The 18855-nt window shown below is 42.2% G+C and overlaps 1 protein-coding gene across 1 annotated transcript; it reads left to right on the forward strand.

Annotated features, from left to right (window-relative positions):
- The first annotated feature begins 2860 nt into the window (after positions 1-2860).
- Positions 2861-17790, forward strand: LOC139538349 (ATP-dependent RNA helicase DDX18-like). Its single transcript, XM_071340302.1, has 14 exons — positions 2861-3098; positions 3594-3782; positions 3917-4093; positions 5139-5274; positions 5502-5602; positions 7663-7862; positions 9652-9766; positions 9883-10022; positions 10302-10463; positions 11850-12002; positions 12125-12238; positions 12373-12429; positions 16867-17044; positions 17251-17790. Exons 1-14 carry the CDS (start codon positions 2909-2911, stop codon positions 17394-17396), a joined length of 2058 nt encoding a protein of 685 aa, XP_071196403.1. The 5' UTR covers positions 2861-2908; the 3' UTR covers positions 17397-17790.
- Positions 17791-18855: the final 1065 nt, after the last annotated feature.

Raw genomic sequence — 18855 nt, forward strand, 5'->3', positions numbered from 1 at the left:
GTATTGGAGTGGCCATCACAAAGCCCTGACCTCAATCCTATAGAACATTTGTGGGCAGTACTGAAACAGTGTGTGCGAGCAAGGATGCCTAAAAACCAGACTCGGTTACACCAGCTCTGTCAGAAGGAATGGGCCAAAATTCACACAACTTATTGTGGGAAGCTTGTGGAAGACTAGCCAAAACGTTTGACCCAAATTAAACATTTTAAAGGCAATGCTACCAAATACTAATTGAGTGTATGTAAATCTCAACTAGCAAGCAAGTCGCAGCAATTAAGAATTGAGTATGTGCACGTTCACGCGAAGGGGGAGATTCTGGCAGGGGGGAGATTTTCGGCACAACACCGGACACCGGTTTTGCATATCAGTTCATTAACCATGTGCCATGGAATCGTTACTTCAAAAATCTCTTCCCAACTATTTTACAATCTATATGGCACGGCTGTCAATTTTTTGGTCCTTGATAATGATACTGCTATACTTTTTATTTTTTTATTTATCAGAATTTTCTTTAACCAGTTATGGTCTTTAATTCAGGCCCGACAGACAAGCTCCTTACTTACTCCCCCTTCCATTTTCCTCTTCCATTTTTGTGGTAATGCCGTAATTGGTTGGTTGTAATTTTGAGTAGAGCAGACATTCCCATTTATTTTTGTTAACTACATGTGTGACATAACTCCACCAGTCGTATTTATGATATCATTTACGAAGATTATACCTTTGTTAAAAAAAAAATACTGTTTTATTTATCAATTAGTATATTTGAGTTTAACCACAATATTTGTTGTATTATTTGTTCTGTCTTTTTTGGTGGATTAAACTGAAATTGCAACCAACTTTCTATGGCTTGTTTTAAAAATAGCGATATTTGGGAGATTATTTCCTTTTCAAATAACTGAAAGTGAGAGGTTGTAATCTGAATAAAGGGGAAAAAGACCTTTCTTGAACACAGGGTGAGACATTCTTACTAATTTGCTAGAGAACCAGTTTGGATTTCAGTATAACTTTTGTATGACTGAAGCCTTTAGTGAGAGGTCTAATGCTTTAATATTTAATCATTTCTGCCCTCCGAATTCATATTCATTATATAAATAGATCCATTTAATTTTGTCTGACGGGAGAACAGTTTAGTAAATCATTTAAAAACCATTCCAAAAGTACAATAATGATTAAAAAAATTCACAAGTATTGTTGCCCACACAAACTTCCCTTATTTCTATGATTTATATGCTTGGCTGTAGGCCACCTCTTTCATCAATAATTCTGAGTACTCTGTAGGTTTTCTCACTTCCCGGGAATGACCAAGTCTGACAACAAGGAAAGCTCAGGTCCTTCCCAGCTCAAAGGTGTGCTTACTGCACACTGTGTTGCGTGGCGACATCTCCTCGAAGTTGTAGCTGCTCAGCCGTTGTTGGTGGTGTCACTTCAGGAAGGCTTGGGACATCTGATGTCAGGATCAATCTCTTTGGTAGTCCGATTTGAGAACCCAGTCTTATAAACACTGCTCTCCAGAAGTTCTGGGATTTCGGTGTAGTCCTTTGCCGTTTTCAATGCGGTGATACTTCACCTTCGACATTGTTATTGTAACCTCCTTTCGCTGAAAGATAGAATAGTATTTCATAAGTATTTTGTCTATAGAATGAACTATCACACCTGATTAAACTAATTGCATTCTAAACTGAAAATCATGATTAGTTGATTATTGGAGTCGTGTTAGCTGGGCCTGGGGCAAAAGTGGGTCACCAATCAAGCCTCCGAGGATTGGAGTTGACCATCCCTGACCTAGATCAGAGATACAACTACCTAGTTTTAGAATGTGTTGTATAACAGCTGACTAAAGACGGGACATTGAGATCGAGAACATGTGATGTGCAGTTGAAAACGTTTCCACGATTATGGTGCCGCTTAACAATTCCATGATGAAACTTTGAAACAAAGTTGCCACTTGTTGTAGCAAACGAGTGTCATGAAATACATGCACCAGAAACAAGGTAAAATGTTTGACTTGTCAGAATTGTCAGCAAGCCAGGCTAGTTGCAGTAACTTCAAATAGTATTCACACCGCTTGATTTCCCCCACGTTTTGTTGTGTTACAGCCTGAATTTAAAATGTATTAAATTCAGATTTTTTTGTCACTGACCTACGCACAGTACCCCATAATGTCAAAGTGGAATTATGTTTGTCTAATTTTTTAGGAATTAATAAAAAATGAAAAGCTGAAATGTCTTGAGTCAGTAAGTATTAAACCCCTTAAGTTCAGGAGTAACAATTTGCTTAACAAGTCACATAAGTTTCATGGACTCACTCCGTGTTCAATAATAGTGTTTAACATGATTTTTGAATGACTACCTCATATCTGTAACTCACACATATAGTTATCTGTAAGGTCCCTCAGTTGAGCAGTGAATTTCAAACACAGATTCAACCACAAAGACCAGGGAGGTTTTACATTGCCTTGCAAAGAAGGGCACCTGTTGGTGGTGGGCAAGACCTGAAAATGGTTGTCTAGCAATAATCAACAATCAATTTTGACAGACCTTGAAGAATTGTTAAAATATGAATGGGAAAATATTGCACAATCCTGGTATTGAAAGCTCTTAGAGGCTTACCCAGGTGCTTCTACAAAATATTGTGTGAATACTTATGTAAATGAGATGTTTCTGTATTTAATTTTCAATAAATTTGCAAACATTTCTAAAAACATTTTCACTCTCATTATGGGGTATTGTGTATTGATGGCTGAGAAAAACATATATTAATTCGATTTTGAATTCAGGCTGTAGCACAACAAAAATGTGGAATAAGTCAAGGGGTAACTTTTGTTCTCTTTTTTAATTAAGAGCAACGGGGCTGGCAGGTAAAATTGAGTTTATCCCTGGCCCAGACTCCAGTACAGTAGGTGGCGGTAATGCACCATAACGTTGGATGCCAATCACCGATAAACGCCAGCGAAGAAGAAGAGTTCCACGTGTGTGCGTGCTCAGCTGCAATCATGGCAGATCTTCAGATGAGGCTTCTTCGGCAGAAAATCCAGAAAAGAAGCGAAAAGAACAAAGAGCGAAAGCTACTTCAGAAACGGAAAAAGGAGGAAGATAATGGTAACTGTTTTTCCAGTACTGAAATCATTGTCGACAAGTTGTATTGGCACTTTATCGCGCTAGCCCACCTCGAAGCAAGGCCAAGTAGCCTTTGCCTATGTTAGCTACCTTAACTAGCTAGTATCTCTCTGCAGAGTTGTCTATATCGGAAATCACGCTTTAAAGACAGTATTTTAGTTAATACACGTAGCTAAACCAACGATTATAACGAGTTAATGAACATGATCTCCTTTCAGTTAACTTGTGGTGTTTTTATAGCTAGTTACTACAGTACTGCTTTTAATTGTTTTAATGTGTTTCTAATCTTAGACACAAGCGAAACATTGTTGTACATTGTTGGTTTTGAGACGTTGAATTCTCTTCCCGTTATTGATATCTGCCATATTTGAATGAAGTTGTCAGTTAGCTGCCACGTAGCTAGTTCGTTGAATGATAGCCTAGTTGATGTGATTAAAAAAAATATATATTATTCTGTGTGACTTACGTTATTCACAGACGACGCAAACGGACTTCCAGATGAGTGTTGTGATGAAAGGAGTCAGGTGGCCACAGCAATATCAAAGCCACAGAATGCCAAACCCACGAATAAGCAGCAAAAAGAGAAGAATGTGTCGGCGAAGGTGGACACAGAACATTTTGTCAAGAAGAAAAATAAAAGAAAGCTCAACACCACTGATCAGCCAGGTAATGTTGTGTACCACTCAGTCGTTTATTAGAATGGTTGTTGAACCATTCAAGGGGTAAATGGCTTAAAGTGTCCGTTTCCCAAGTTAGTGAATCTTGTCCATGTCAAAGAATATTTAATGTTCCTAATGTAGGTGTGAAAAAAGCGAAGAAGGAGGAGGATGCTGATCAGACCACAGAAAAACCCACACAGCCTCTTGAACAGGGAGATGAGGGGGAGGATGATGAAGAGGGAAGTGAGGATGGGGAAGGAGAGAAGCTTGAGGAAAATGAGGAGGAAGATGAACCAGAGCTCCCATCTGGCTTGACAGGTATTCCATGTTCAATGACATAGACATTGGTCAATCAGAGGCCTTTACACAACCAAATGTTAGCCTTGTCAGTTGTGCATGTTGTGTAGCAATCATTTCTCAGTCTTAGATATGGGCCAGGAACTATTTACAATTGAGCCTCTGCCAGCATACAAATATGTATAATAGTCTGTGTTTTATCTTCCTGGTAACCATGGTCCTTTACTGTAGGTAATCCCCAGTCAGTCTACTTGCCGTGTTCTGTGTTAGTAGGGATGGGCATTTAAAATCATTTCACTATTTAGAATAAAGGTTAGTTTCTTTTGTAACTTTAATCAAGTTGGGCAGGGGCCAGCGGTGTGAGACACCAGAGGGAGAGGGGTGAAAAGGTATCAAGTGACTCACGCTAGTTAGACAAAATTGTAAATGGCATAGGTTATCTATCATCCCATCTGGCAGTGCCTGTCTCTACTGCATCAAAACGATGTAAAGAAGCTAGCAAAGATAGTCAGATGTTAGCTAGCCAACTAGAATAGTTTAGGCTATTTGACTGCGCTCCCCGTTCCTTGTCTACAACATTCCATTCAGAATAAACCACAGCCTACCTGTCAGTTGTTCATTGTCGCCTACGCCTTCTCATTTATCTAACTTAATTATGTAATTTTGCTTCCATTTGTCATTGATTAGTGATCTCCCACTTCACGTGGTGCCTCTGACTGTATTGCCAACAAGCTACACGCAACGCATGGAACTTGTGTAGGCTATACGGAAGCCTATGTCTTTTTATTGGGCACTTTTTATTGAGCATTTCAAATGTCATTGTGTGTAGCAATGTCACATCGATCATTTTATTTAATTGAGACAAAGCCTTCTCATTGTTAAGCTAGGTCTGTGATTTCTATTTTATGAATCGACCTACTCTCGCAAGTAGGCCTATTCGAATACAAATGTCAGTTTGGATATTAGAATAACCGTGCCCATCCCTATGGGTTAGTGCTAGACTAGAGCCCTTCCATGCCAAAACCCACAGAGGTGGGAACTGTTAACTGTGGTTTCTGTGTTTCAGGTGCGTTTGAGGACACGCTGTTTGCCTCTCTGGCGCCTCTGGTGAGTGAGAACACTCTGAAGGGTGTGAAGGAGATGGGCTTTGAGCACATGACTGAGATCCAACACAAAAGCATACAGCCCCTACTGGAGGGAAGGTACGCCTACAGTTTATCTCCCAAGTTTCATGTTAGGCGGAATCACCACCTGTTCATGTATCACTGCATGTCTAAAGCAGAGCTCTGTAAAAATCCATGCAGGACCACCAAAAGTTGGTGACTTGCATCCTAGAATCAGCCCTACAGGACTGATAAAGGACTGAGTAGGCTAATATTGTTTTGACTTGATAGATGACTCCCTTTTATATATATTTTGACTCTTCTAGAGATATCCTGGCTGCTGCTAAGACTGGCAGTGGTAAAACTCTGGCCTTCCTCATCCCCTCCATCGAGCTCATCTACAAACTTAAGTTCATGCCCAGAAATGGTAAGATTAGTAGATTGCTTCAACCGTCTATATTGGTTCAATGTTATAAACATTCTGCATCATAATGCTACAAGCTTCACGTGCATATATCTATATCTATGGATTTTTGGAGCGGTGGACACATTTTGGTAACATGATACCTCGCCGGTCCATGCGTTTCTCCCAAACAGCGAAGTTCACAAGGGGGTGATGGCAGAGATTTTTCTGTTGAAAACATCATCACTGCTGTAAGCTAAATCAAAAAGAACTAAGTGCATATTTAAATAATAGCTAGGCCTACATGTAATGAAAGTTAATGTTTTATTTACATGACCATGTTTTGTGCCTGCCAGTAAGGTGTAGGTTACTTAGCATCCCACATGTCACCCATGTGAAATAATTAGTCCTGGCAGATATTTTTTTCGCCTACTCGCCTGTGTAACTTAAAACATTATCCCAATTTAATATGCATCTTCAATGTATTTGCTTCCATATCAGCTAAAAATAGAGAAGGCACTTGGCTACCAGCTGTTTTTACCGTGTAGTAGTAGTTATTACTTCACAACAAAATACCTTTTGGGGTGGATTCTAATAAGGCAACAATGTTTGGTTTATTGTTTGAACAGTTGCTGGGGTTTTATTTGGTTATCAATGCTACTTTCATGCGTAGCCTGTTGATCAGATCAAGGAACCGAGCGACGGCTCCGCAAGGAATAAGGCACCTTAATTTTCAGGTAGCACAAAAGTATGTTGAATGGCGACGCATATTACAAGGAGCCGCCCCTTTTGTGACTAAAAACAAAATTTCAGCACTGCGCTGTATCTATTGTCTCCGTGGAGTGTGTAGACACCTTTTTTAGGTGTTCAGATATGAAAGGACTGGGTAGGAGTAAGAAATATGGCAATGTTTTTGACTCAACTCTCCAGTAGACTAGGCACAATTTCCCTCATTACCTTTCAACCATCCAGTCTTACTAGCTCTGTTAACATCAATGGTGTAGGGTCTAGACCAGGGGTGTCAAACTCATCTTGCCCTGGGGGCCGCATTCGGTCTTCAGTGAGGTCCGGAGGGCCGCATTGAAAATTTGTTGCATATCCTCTACATCAAAATTGGAAACTGAATTGTTCTCTATCCATCGTTCTGGGAATTTTCTATGTCTAGCTTTCATTCTGGTGATTATTAGCGAGCTGGGCACAATCTACAAATTGTTTGTTTCAATTTGATTTGAGTCATTTTAAAGTATACTGAGTTCATTTTATTTTTTACTCAAACCACACGCGGGCCTGATTGGACACTCTCGTTTGCACAAGTTCAGCCGCCTTCATCATGCATCGTTTAACAAAGTCACCGTCGGAATACGGCTTCGATGCTAATGCTATTTCGCTAGCAATTAGGTAGCTGGCTTTTACCGCTGCTTCACTGACTTCTCGGCTCTGGATGAAAGTTGACTGCTGTTTCCTCAGACCCGCCAGCAATTCGTTAATCTTATCTCTTCTCAGTTGTCCTTGCAAGCCGTCATATTTTTCGCTGTGATGAGTCTCGTAGTGGCGTCGAATATTATATTCCTTCAATACCGAAACTTGTTGCAAATACACCAAGCACGAAGGTTTTCCGTGCATCTCTGTAAATAAATAGGACGTGGTCCATTTTTCTTTGAAAATTCTACACTCCTTATCTACTTTTCTCCGTTTGTATAACGACATTTTGGCTAATGAGGGTGTAGCGGAGAGGTAGAGACCAAGGTATTAACAACGTCGTAACAAGCAGCAGATGGCGCATTGATACCGTCTGCTGTTTTCAGTCTGTCTCAGTGATGCGGCTTGTCTTCTACTCTGATGGAAAGAGTGCGCCCCTTAGCGGATAATCCATGAATTGCAGCGAATTAAAAATATTAATTCCATGTCTTTTATGCATTTTTTCCACTTTCAAATTATCCTGCGGGCCTGATCGAACCTCCTTGGGGGCCGGTTCCGGCCCGCGGGCCGTATGTTTGACACCCCTGGTCTAGACTCTAAAGAAAGGGCCTTGGAACTGAACTGAAATGTGCCTGAGACGCAGCCCTGCTCCCCACTATCCTAAGGTACAGGCGTGGTAATCTTGTCCCCAACGCGCGAGTTGGCCATGCAGACGTACGGCGTGATGAAGGAGCTGATGACCCACCACGTGCACACCTTCGGCCTGATCATGGGCGGCAGCAACCGTACGGCCGAGGCCCAGAGGCTGGCCAATGGCGTCAACATCCTGGTGGCCACGCCCGGCAGACTGCTTGACCACCTCCAGGTAACCATGGTGATAAGAACAGTAACTGTATTCATATATATCAAAGTTGGGACCAGGTAACCTCTGAGCACCGCAATGTTGACTAAGGATCAGATTGTACACTGGGGGGAAAAGATATAAACGCAACCCTTTCGAGGTTTTACTGTGTCAGTTCATATAAGGAAATCGATCAATTTAAATAAATAAATTGGGCCATAATCTATGGATTTCGCATGACTGGGAATACAGATATGCATCTGTTGATCAGATCCCCCCCCCCCCCAAAAAAAGGTAGGGCGTGGATCAGCAAACCAGTCAGTATCTGGTGTGACCATTTGCCTCATGCAGCGCATAGAGTTGGCAATAGCAATATAAGTTACTTTAAGATGGAATTTTGATGAACCACGTGACATTGATTTTGAGATATGAAGGCTTTATTATAAATCAAACTGTTCCATGAAAATCGTAACTGGCACGCAGATTAGTAGTAATGGTACGATAACTTGGCACTCCAATTGGAAAAGGTTGACGGAAACTTCAGGAGCGTAATGGCAGAATCTGCGAAGGCCAGCACCGGGAGGAGGATGGTCCGGAACAGTTATTTATTTTTATTTTTTTCCTTTCTGATTAGGCTGTATTGATCTCTGCTCCCTCTTCAATGATTTCTTACTTTAAGCACTGCGATTTAAACGTTTTCAGTCAAGTTCAGTCGCCTACATATCGTTTATTTTATTCAAACATAGGGTGTGTCTATATATGGAAAAATACACATTTTAAAATGTTGACCGATCGATTGGTCGAAAGAACAAATCACACTCGGTCCACAACACACACACAAATTGTCGGGCAGCCCTAATTGTCATTCAATGCAAGTAAAAACAGACTTTGCTAACTTGCTTTTTGAGAAGCTCCACTTTGGTGGTGAGTGACGACAATCAGAAATACTATCAGACGTCCCCAAATGGGCACATTTCTACGTTTGCTCACAGGCCAGGTCGCCTACTCCGACGCGTAGTCAGTTGTGCGTTCTTACTCAACATTGACAGGAGCGCTCCAAACAAAAGACGATTTAATAAATTGACAAGACTCCGAAATTAAATAAGTTTTGAGCAAATAACGTGTCCACTCTGACAATGAGAACGGTAAACGACTGTAATAGTATATTGAATGCATTAACAGTAGTTACCATAACCAACAAACATTGTAGATTCAAAATGATGGGGATTAACAGTAAATGTACGACTGGTGATATATAAGTAATGGGGAATTGATAGACACTAACACTCAAACAATTCATACAATGAAGTTATGAAACAATGAATGTGCAAAAACTGTCAGGAGAGCACATTCTGGGGAGAGACACGCCTTGTGCATCTTAGCCTCACAGCCCCTCCTTGACTCAAATTTTTTTTTATTATACCAAAGACACATCTTCACATACTGTAGACCAAAGGAATACTCTCAAACGGTGTCAGGTCCAAAGCAGTAGCCATTTATGGAAAACCAATGCAATTTTGAAACCAATGCAATTTCACTTATTTCCAAAATGTTATCAAATTGCTTGCGATGCCTGTGCTAGACTGTGCCATCCCTGCAGCCTCCACAATGGATCAGTCCACTGAGAGAGGTGTGAATCAGACAAGTGTGTCTGCCATAAAATAAATACAATTAATTTGCGACCACTCGACAAAACAAATCTGTCGACCAAATAATGGACCACTCGACGAAATGGGGTCGGACCTAGATTTTTGCACACGTTCAGTCCTGGACTTTTTTCATTGTTTTCTCTCCACCCCCTTGCTCTCTGTAGAATACTGCCGGCTTCATGTATAAGAACCTCCAGTGTCTGATTATTGACGAAGCTGACCGTATCCTGGAGGTCGGCTTCGAGGAGGAGCTGAAGCAGATCATCAAACTCCTGCCAAGTATGTACCCACCTCATGGCTTTAAATGTCTTTGCACATACTGTACCATGGAGTTTGATGCTATTTGTCTCTGTATCTCCCAGTGTTTAACATGTTCAATGTGCATTGTTCCTCAGAGCGGAGGCAGACCATGCTGTTCTCGGCCACCCAGACCCGTAAGGTGGAGGACCTGGCCCGTATCTCCCTGAAGAAGGAGCCCCTCTACGTGGGTGTGGACGACAACAAGGACAATGCAACCGTGGACGGCCTGGAGCAGGTAAACAAAACGACTCACTGCTGCAGAGTGACGATACTCGTGCATGACGTGCCAGGGGGTCCGCTTGTTGTAGCTAGTTAAGTTAAGCGGATAGTCGTCACTTGTCCCAAGACTCAAAGTATCTGAAAGTAGCAAAGCTTTAATGTTTTTGGTTAGAGTATTGGGTCGTTTGAGACCTTACCGTGTCTCATCCACGGCAAGGTTATAGGTAAACCTCACATCAGTTAGAATCAGACAGGGATGCGTGGTCTGATATGTAAACGTTGTCTTGGTTTTCAGGGCTACGTGGTGTGTCCCTCAGAGAAGCGCTTCATGCTGCTCTTCACCTTCCTGAAGAAGAACCGCAACAAGAAGCTGATGGTGTTCTTCTCATCCTGCATGTCGGTCAAGTTCCACTACGAGCTGCTCAACTACATTGACCTGCCTGTCATGGCCATCCACGTGAGTTGTCACCTCTGTCATTAAGAAAGCTCAACTATTTTGTGTGTTGGGTTCTTGAGTCAATTAGACCATGCTCATTTCATGCTTATCTTTATATTAAGAAATATATATATATACATGTATTTTATAACATTTAGGTAAGTTACCTGGCTAACTCCTTAATCCTGCTTTGTAGTATACCCCTCGGGGTTGTAAACATTAGGGCACACCATAGCAAAGCGTTTTGCAAAAGAAACCAAAAATGTGTGTTCTATAGGACAAGTTTAGATAGTACCTTCCCGTTTCTGACGGTTTAGTGCCTGCTGAACATGACCCAACTCACTTTATTCACTTGTCTCAGGAAGTTATTCTGAGCCCTTTGAGTCTAAAAGACACTCAAGCCATATACACCACAGGTGATAATTACGACCAAACTAAAATGTAATTAATCTGTGTCTTGAGTAACAGCAAGCTAGTTCCAAGACTAGCAACATATTGCAGGCTACACTCTGTCAGCAGTTTTCGGGCTATTATCTGACTCAATTTGAGCTTTGCTACAGTGAACCCCAGTCTGACTCCACAAGGCATTCTCTCTCATTTGTCTGCTGCAGAGATGACTGGTATTTCCACAATTGGGTCTAAAGGCCTTAAACCATTCTAGCACAATGATATGTGCTATAATATGATATGACCAAATATTGTGCTGTGGCATTAAACATTAACATGTGCTGTAATATGCTTGGCAAAAATGTCAATCGATGACAGATTTCTTGAGTTAGATTAATTCGGACTGTTTTGGCTACGGTGTCTCATGGACAAACATTACTATTTTTGCTTTATCTAATTTTTCAAGCGATGGTCTTTTATTTTATTTTTTTACCCTTTTTCCTCCCCGATTTCGTGGTATTCAATTGGTAGTTAGTCTTGTCTCATCGCTGCAACTCCCGTACGGACTCGGGAGAGGCAAAGGTCGATAGCCATGTATTTTCCGAAACACAACCTAGCCAAGCTGCACTGCTTCTTGACGCAATGCCCACTTAACCTGGAAGCCAGCCGCACAAATGTGTCGGAGGAAACGCCGTACACTTGGTGACTGTGTCAGCATGCGTGCGCCCGGCCTGCCGCAGGAGTCGCTAGTGCGTGATGGCGCAAGGCATCCCTGCCAGCCAAACCCTCCCCTAACGATACTGGGTCAATTGTCCCATGGGTCTCCCGGTCGCGGCCGGCTGCGACAAAGCCTGGACTCGAACCCAGAATCTCTAGTGGCACGGCTAGCATTGCGATGGTCTTTTTAAGGGAGTATGCTAGCATGCACGTTCAGTTCGCCAACCGAACCGAAGCATGCATCCTCTGTGGTCAATGCTGTCTGTGGCTGACGTCTAATCTCCTTTTGCTTTGATCTCTCAGGGGAAGCAAAAGCAGACCAAGCGTACCACCACCTTCTTCCAGTTCTGTAACGCCGACTCAGGCATCCTGCTGTGTACAGACGTGGCGGCCAGAGGCCTGGACATCCCTGAGGTGGACTGGATTGTCCAATATGACCCCCCAGATGACCCCAAGGTACCTAGTGACGTTCGAGACACTGTTTCATGCAGCCAGAAATAACGCCTAGCCTATAGGCATCTCTAGCCGAAGCATTTACGTTGTTTTCCCTCTTCCTTATTTCTTCCCTCTTTTCCTAGGAATACATCCACAGGGTGGGTAGAACGGCTCGCGGGATCAACGGCATAGGCCACGCCCTCCTAATCCTCAGGCCAGAGGAGCTGGGCTTCCTGCGCTTCCTCAAACAAGCCAAGGTAGGACCCTAACCCAACCATCTCTGACCTTACCTCAACCCAGCAAAACCAAGAAAAACATGCAAAAGATTAATTCTTTCAGCAGTGATATGTTATAAACTGAAATTTTAGATTGTGTTTTCATCTCGCCTCAGGTTCCTTTGAGTGAGTTTGAATTCTCTTGGGCAAAGATCTCTGATATCCAGGGTCAGGTGAGATATTCATCCACATTTTATTTCTGCATGTGAATCAGAGCTAATTGACATTACATCTGTCACGTGGACTGCAACGGCTAATTCATTGATCTGTTAACAGAGTTAACTTCTGTTACATACACTCCCCAACGTATTTATTTGGACAAGGAAGCAAAAAAAATTTTTTAATTTTTTTTAAAAAAAAATCGTTATTTTACCAGGTAAGTTGACTGAGAACACGTTCTCATTTGCAGCAACAACCTGGGGAATAGTTACAGGGGAGAGGAGGGGGATGAATGAGCCAATTGTAAACTGGGGATTATTAGGTGACCGTGATGGTTGAGGGCCAGATTGGGAATTTAGCCAGGACACCGGGGTTAACACCCCTACTCTTACGATAAGTGCCATGGGATCTTTAATGACCTCAGAGTCAGGACACCCGTTTAACGTCCCATCCGAAAGACGGCACCCTACACAGAGCAGTGTCCCCAATCACTGCCCTGGGGCATTGGGATCTTTGTTTAGACCAGAGGAAAGAGTGCCTCCTACTGGCCCTCCAACACCACTTCCAGCAGCACCTGGTCTCCCATCCAGGGACTGACCAGGACCAACCCTGCTTAGCTTCAGAAGCAAGCCAGCAGTGGTATGCAGGGTGGTATTTGGCTCTATACTCAAGCATTTTGGATTGGAGATAAAAGGTTTTGAGGCGACAGTAAAGAATATAATTTTTTATACACAAATGAGGGGACTACCGTAATTTCTGGACTATTAAGCGCACCTGAATATAAGCCGCACCCACTGAATTAAAAAAGAAAAATATGTCTTTTGTACATTAATAAGCCGCACATTACATTTACATTACATTTAAGTCATTTAGCAGACGCTCTTATCCAGAGCGACTTACAAGTTGGTGCATTCACCTTATGATGTCCAGTGGAACAACCACTTTACAATAGTGCATCTAACTCTAAGGGGGGGGGGGGGGGGGTAGAAGGATTACTTTATCCTATCCTAGGTATTCCTTAAAGAGGTGGTGTTTCAGGTGTCTCCGGAAGGTGGTGATTGATTCCGCTGACCTGGCGTCGTGGGGGAGTTTGTTCCACCATTGGGGTGCCAGAGCAGCGAACAGTTTTGACTGGGCTGAGCGGGAGGGGGGCGGGAGCACATGTCTATAAGCCGCAGGTGCTTACCGGTACATTGAAACAAATGAACTTTACACAGCCTTTAAATGAAACACGGCTTGTAACAAAAATAAATAGGCTTTAACGAAACACGGCTTGTAACAATTATTATTTTTTTTTTAAATAGCAGTAAACAGTAGCCTACCAAGAAAGTCATTGGTCACTATCTTCCTCCTCCTGTGCACTGAAACCACTGAAGTCATCTCCTTCGGTGTCGGAGTTGAATAGCCTCAGAATTGCTTCATCCGATGTTGGATCGTTTTCATTGTCGCTCTCGTCACTTTCATCCGGAGGCAAATTCCCCGCTGAGCTCATGCTGCCCTCTTCAACACGCAGCAGTCCAGCCTTTCGAAACCCGTTGATGATAGTGGATCTTTTGACAATGCTCCACGCTGTCAGGACCCACTGGCAGACTTGACCATAAGTTGCTCTTCGCATGCGGCCCGTTTTAGTGAAGGATTTCTCCCCACTTGTCATCCAAGCCTCCCACTGAACACGGAGCTCCACCTTAAATGCACGATTTACACTGATGTCGAGTGGCTGCAAATACTTTGTTGTGCCCCCAGGAATCACAGCTGGAATTGAGTTTGTCCTCTTGATGGCTTCTTTCACAGAATCTGTTATGTGGGCCCTCATGCTGTCCAACACGAGCAATGCCTTGTTCTTGTGAAAGAATCCTCCCGGTCGCTTGCCGTAACACTCTGTATGCCATTCATGCATTAGGCTTTCCGTCATCCATCCTTTCTTGTTGACTTTCACAACAATTCCTCTCGGGAATTTTTCTTTTGGCATCGTCATGCGTTTGAAAATCAACATCGGTGGAAGCTTTTCTCCCGATGCCGTGCAGCTCAGAACACAGGTGAAGTGCGTTTTTTCATGCCCAGTTGTTTTCAGCGTGATGGATGATTCGCCTTTCCTGTTGACAGTCCGAGTGAGAGGCAGGTCAAAAGTCAGAGGAACCTCATCCATATTTATGATGTCGTGCGGGCCGATGGAATGCTCCGCTATCTTTGCATCAGTGAATTTGCGGAAGTTTGAAACGTTTTCCTCGTAGTCGGGAGGGAGCTGCTGACACAGACTCGTCCGTACCCTGATGGACAGGCCTTTACGTCTCATAAATCTTAGACACCACGATGGTCCACCTCTAAAATCCTCAAACTTCATTGCGGTGGCGATTGTTTTGGCTTTCAGTCGGATCTGCACAGTTGAAACACCTCGGCCGTCTGCTCTCTGTGTGTTGAGCCAGTCTTCAAGCTCATTTTCTAGGTCGGGCCATCTGCTTTTCTTCCCTCTGAAAGCTTTTGTTGTCTTTCTGCATCGAGTCAGTTCCTCACACTGCTGTTTCCAACATCTTATCATCGACTCATTAAGGCCAAGCTCCCGTGCAGCAGCTCTATTTCCTTTTACAACAGCCAGAACGATCGCCTTCAACTTGAAAGCTGCATCATATGCATTTCTCCGTGTCTTTGCCATGATGAGGGTGACAAAATGACTACCGTAATCAGAATGATGGGAAGTTTGAGCGCGCTCGATTTACGTCACACAGTTTTTTGGCGGCATGAATTTGTGAAAGCGGGAAAAAATCCATAAATTAGCCGCGTCATTGTATAAGCCGCGAGGTTCAAAGCGTGGGAAAAAGTAGCGGCTTATAGTCCGGAAATTACGGTAGATACATTGTGCTTTCATTTCTAAACAGTTGAACATATACAGTGCCTTCAGATATTATTCACACCCCTTTACTTTTTCCACATTTTGTTACAGCCTGAATTTTAAATGATTTAGATTTTATCACAGATCTACTCACAATACCCCATAATGTCAGTGGAAATTTGTTTGTAGAACATTTTTTAAATTAATACATTTGCCACTGAAATGTCTTGAGTCAATAAGTATTCAACCCCTTTGGTATAGCAAGCAAAATAATTCCAGGAGTAAAAATGTGCTTAACACATCTCATTTGTTGCAAGTTGCATGGACTCATTCCGTGTTCAATAATAGTGGTTAACATGATTTTTGAATGACTACCCATCTCTGCACCCCACACACAGAATTATCTGTAAGGTCCCTCAATCGAGTTGTTATTGTCAAGCACAGAATCAATCACAAAAACCAGGGGGGGGAGAAACCAAGGGCACCAATTGGTAGTGTAAAAAAATAAAATAAATGCACAGGCACTTAATATCCCTTTGAGCATGGTGAAGTTATTAATTACACTTTGGATGGTGTATCAATACAGCCAGTCACTACAAAGATACAGGTGTCTTTAGCTCTGTTGCCAGAGAGGAAGGAAACTGCTCAGGGCCAATAGTGATTTTAAAACAGAGTTTTAGTGGTTGTGATATGAGAACTGATGGTGGATCAACAATATTGTAGTTACTCCACAATACTAACCTAAATTACAGAGTGAAAAGGAAGCCTGTACAGAAAAAAAATATTACAAAACATGCATCCTGTTTGCAACAAGGCACTTAAACAGTACTGCAAAAATCTGTGGCAAAGAAATTCACGTTTTGTCCTGAATACAAAGTGTTATGTTTGGGGTGAATCCCGCACATCACTGAGTACCACTCTTCATATTTTCAAGCATGGTAGTGGCTGCGTCATGTTATGGGTATGCTCGTAATCGGCAAGTACTAGGGAGTTTGTGAGGATAAAAATAAACGGAATGCAGCTATAAGCACAAGCAAAATCCTAGAGGAAAACCATGTTCAGTCTGCTTTCCAACAGCCACTGCGAGACAAATTCACATTTCAGCAGACAATAACCTTGAACACAAGGCAAAATCTACACTGGAATTGCTTACAAAGACTACATAGAATTTTTACAGTTGACTTAAATCAGTTTAAATCTATGGCAAGACTTGAAAATGGCTGTCTAGCAATTATCAACAATCAACTTCACAGAGCTTGAAGAATAAAAATTTAAAAAAGCAAGTATTTTACAATCCAGGTGTGCAGAGTTTTCAAAGTTTGTGTGTAGATGGGGACAATTGTTTTTATATTGAATCCATTTTGAACCCGCACTGTAACACAACAAAATGTTGAATACGTTCAGGGGTATGAATACTTTCTGAAAGCACTATTTGAAAATGCCCTCGAATAAAAGTTGCCATTCTATACTGTCGCCTCACATAAACATTTGATCTCTATTCCAAAATGCTGTGGTATAGAACCAAATATAAAGTTTTAGCTTCACTGTCCAAATAAATACGCAGTGGAGTGTATGCAATTATCTGACAAGCCTTAATCTGTTTTCTCAATTTGTTTTTTTGCAGCTGAATAAGCTGATTGAGAAGAACTACTACCTGCACAAGTCGGCCCAGGAGGCCTACAAGTCCTATGTGCGGGCGTACGACTCTCATTCCCTCAAAGCGATCTACAGTGTCAACACGCTCAACCTCCCCATGGTGGCACAGTCTTTCGGCTTTAATGTGCCTCCCTACGTCGACCTCAGTATCCTTTTCTACGTCCAAGTGCCTGGGCATATTTTCACCAATGTCGTTTCTGAAGGGTTGCATACTTTGTTTGTCAATGTCTGTTGTCAAACATCCTTTATTCCATCCCTCTGACCCCCCCCCCAGGTCGTAACGATAAAAGTCATATCAATTGGTCAATTCAGTGCAGTACAGTGTTTCCCTTAACCCAGCACTCCTCTCCAGACGTTCACAGCAAAGGAGGACTGAAGATGACGAAGAGGGGTGGAGGCGGCGGCTTCGGCTACCAGAAGGGCAAGCCCGCTCACAAAGCTAAAATCTTCAAGCATGTCAACAGAGGAAATGGGGACAAGAGGCAGTTCTCACGCTGACCTGCGGTCCTTGGGGGGCCACTACAAAATGGCTTCCTGACCTGGACGCACTCCCCTCTCGCTCTCTATCTTATCTAGAGACCCTGTAATGGGCATCGTGTCTCGCTCCCTATTTGTATGTGTTAGAACAGTCTCTTGCTACCTGTAGGAGGCCCAATTTCTGCTTCAATGTCTCCACCTGTCTTTCTGGACAGGTACTTTGTATCTTTAGTGACAGGACTCTGTGGGCTAATAACTGTTGAGACAGCCCCTGCAGTCCTTTACTCACAGCAGATGTGGATTTTACCATGGACTGTCTTTGATTTACTTATGCAGAACTGTACATTGATAAATGTATTTCCATTATTTTCATCCTTCTACTTTACTGGCTAATTAAAACGTTTATATACACCCACACTGTTGTTGGCACACAGCATTTCCGAGCGTTGCAACCATCGTATTTTATAGTATACTTTAATTTATATATTTTTAAATAAGCCTTTTCAGTTGTTGAACCATTTTGTGCCTAAGAGTTAGTGCACTTGCGTCCTTCATAATTATAGGTAGGGTATTGCAACCAATTTCCAGAACAAAAAAAACATTTGTGTAATTTGAGGAACTGATCACCATTGAAGAGATCCTGAGCAAGTGGATGTAGTGACATAAGTTCCACATGGGGGCGGTGTATTCAAGCACAGGTTTAATATAGGTGGTGTAGTGAAGATATGGGTCTGAACCAGTCTGAAGACAGTAGTCCAGTTGTGCAAAATAATATTGCGAACACTTGACACCCAGCGTCTCAACACGTTATGACATGGTTATAACATTTCATAACAGCTGACATACAGTAACTTGTCAACCTGTTATATAGTCGTAATACTGTCATGAAGCATGTATTTAGACGTGTTATGACACGTATTACATGTTATGGTTGGTTATGACACCTACATAAGTGTCAATCCACAAAACCTACCACACAAGGTAAAACATTGCATTACACCATAGCCTAAAATTCAACAATGTTTTTTAGTTGGCCATGTTACAGTTGATGTCGGAAGTTTACATACACTTAGGTTGGAGTCATTAAAACTTGTTTTTCAACCACTCTACACATTTCTTAATAACCAACTATAGTTTTGGCAAGTCTGTTAGAACATCTACTTCGAGCATGACACAAATACATTTTCCAATAATTATTTACAGATTATTTCACTGTGTCACAATTCCAGTGGGTCAGAAGATTGCATACACTAAATTGACTGTGCCTTTACTTGGGAAATTCCAGAAGATGATGTCATGGCTTTAGAAGCTTCTGATAGGCTAAATTCCATAATTTGAGTTAATTGGAGGTGTACCTGTGGATATATTTCAAGGCCTACTTTCAAACTCAGTGCCTCTTTGCTTGACATCATGGGAAAATCTAAATTAAATCAGCCAAGACCTCTGAAAAAAATTGGCGACCTCCACGAGTCTGGTTCAT

Source organism: Salvelinus alpinus, chromosome 14 (genome assembly GCF_045679555.1).
Source record: "Salvelinus alpinus chromosome 14, SLU_Salpinus.1, whole genome shotgun sequence".
NCBI classification, from domain to species: Eukaryota; Metazoa; Chordata; class Actinopteri; order Salmoniformes; family Salmonidae; genus Salvelinus; species Salvelinus alpinus.

Coding starts and splice junctions, on each gene's coding strand:
- LOC139538349 (XM_071340302.1), top strand. CDS start 2,909: ATGCACCATAACGTTGGATGCCAATCACCGATAAACGCCAGCGAAGAA. Junction 5,603..7,662: donor TAAGTTCATGCCCAGAAATG/GTAAGATTAGTA, acceptor CACTATCCTAAG/GTACAGGCGTGGTAATCTTG. Junction 12,430..16,866: donor TCTCTGATATCCAGGGTCAG/GTGAGATATTCA, acceptor GTTTTTTTGCAG/CTGAATAAGCTGATTGAGAA.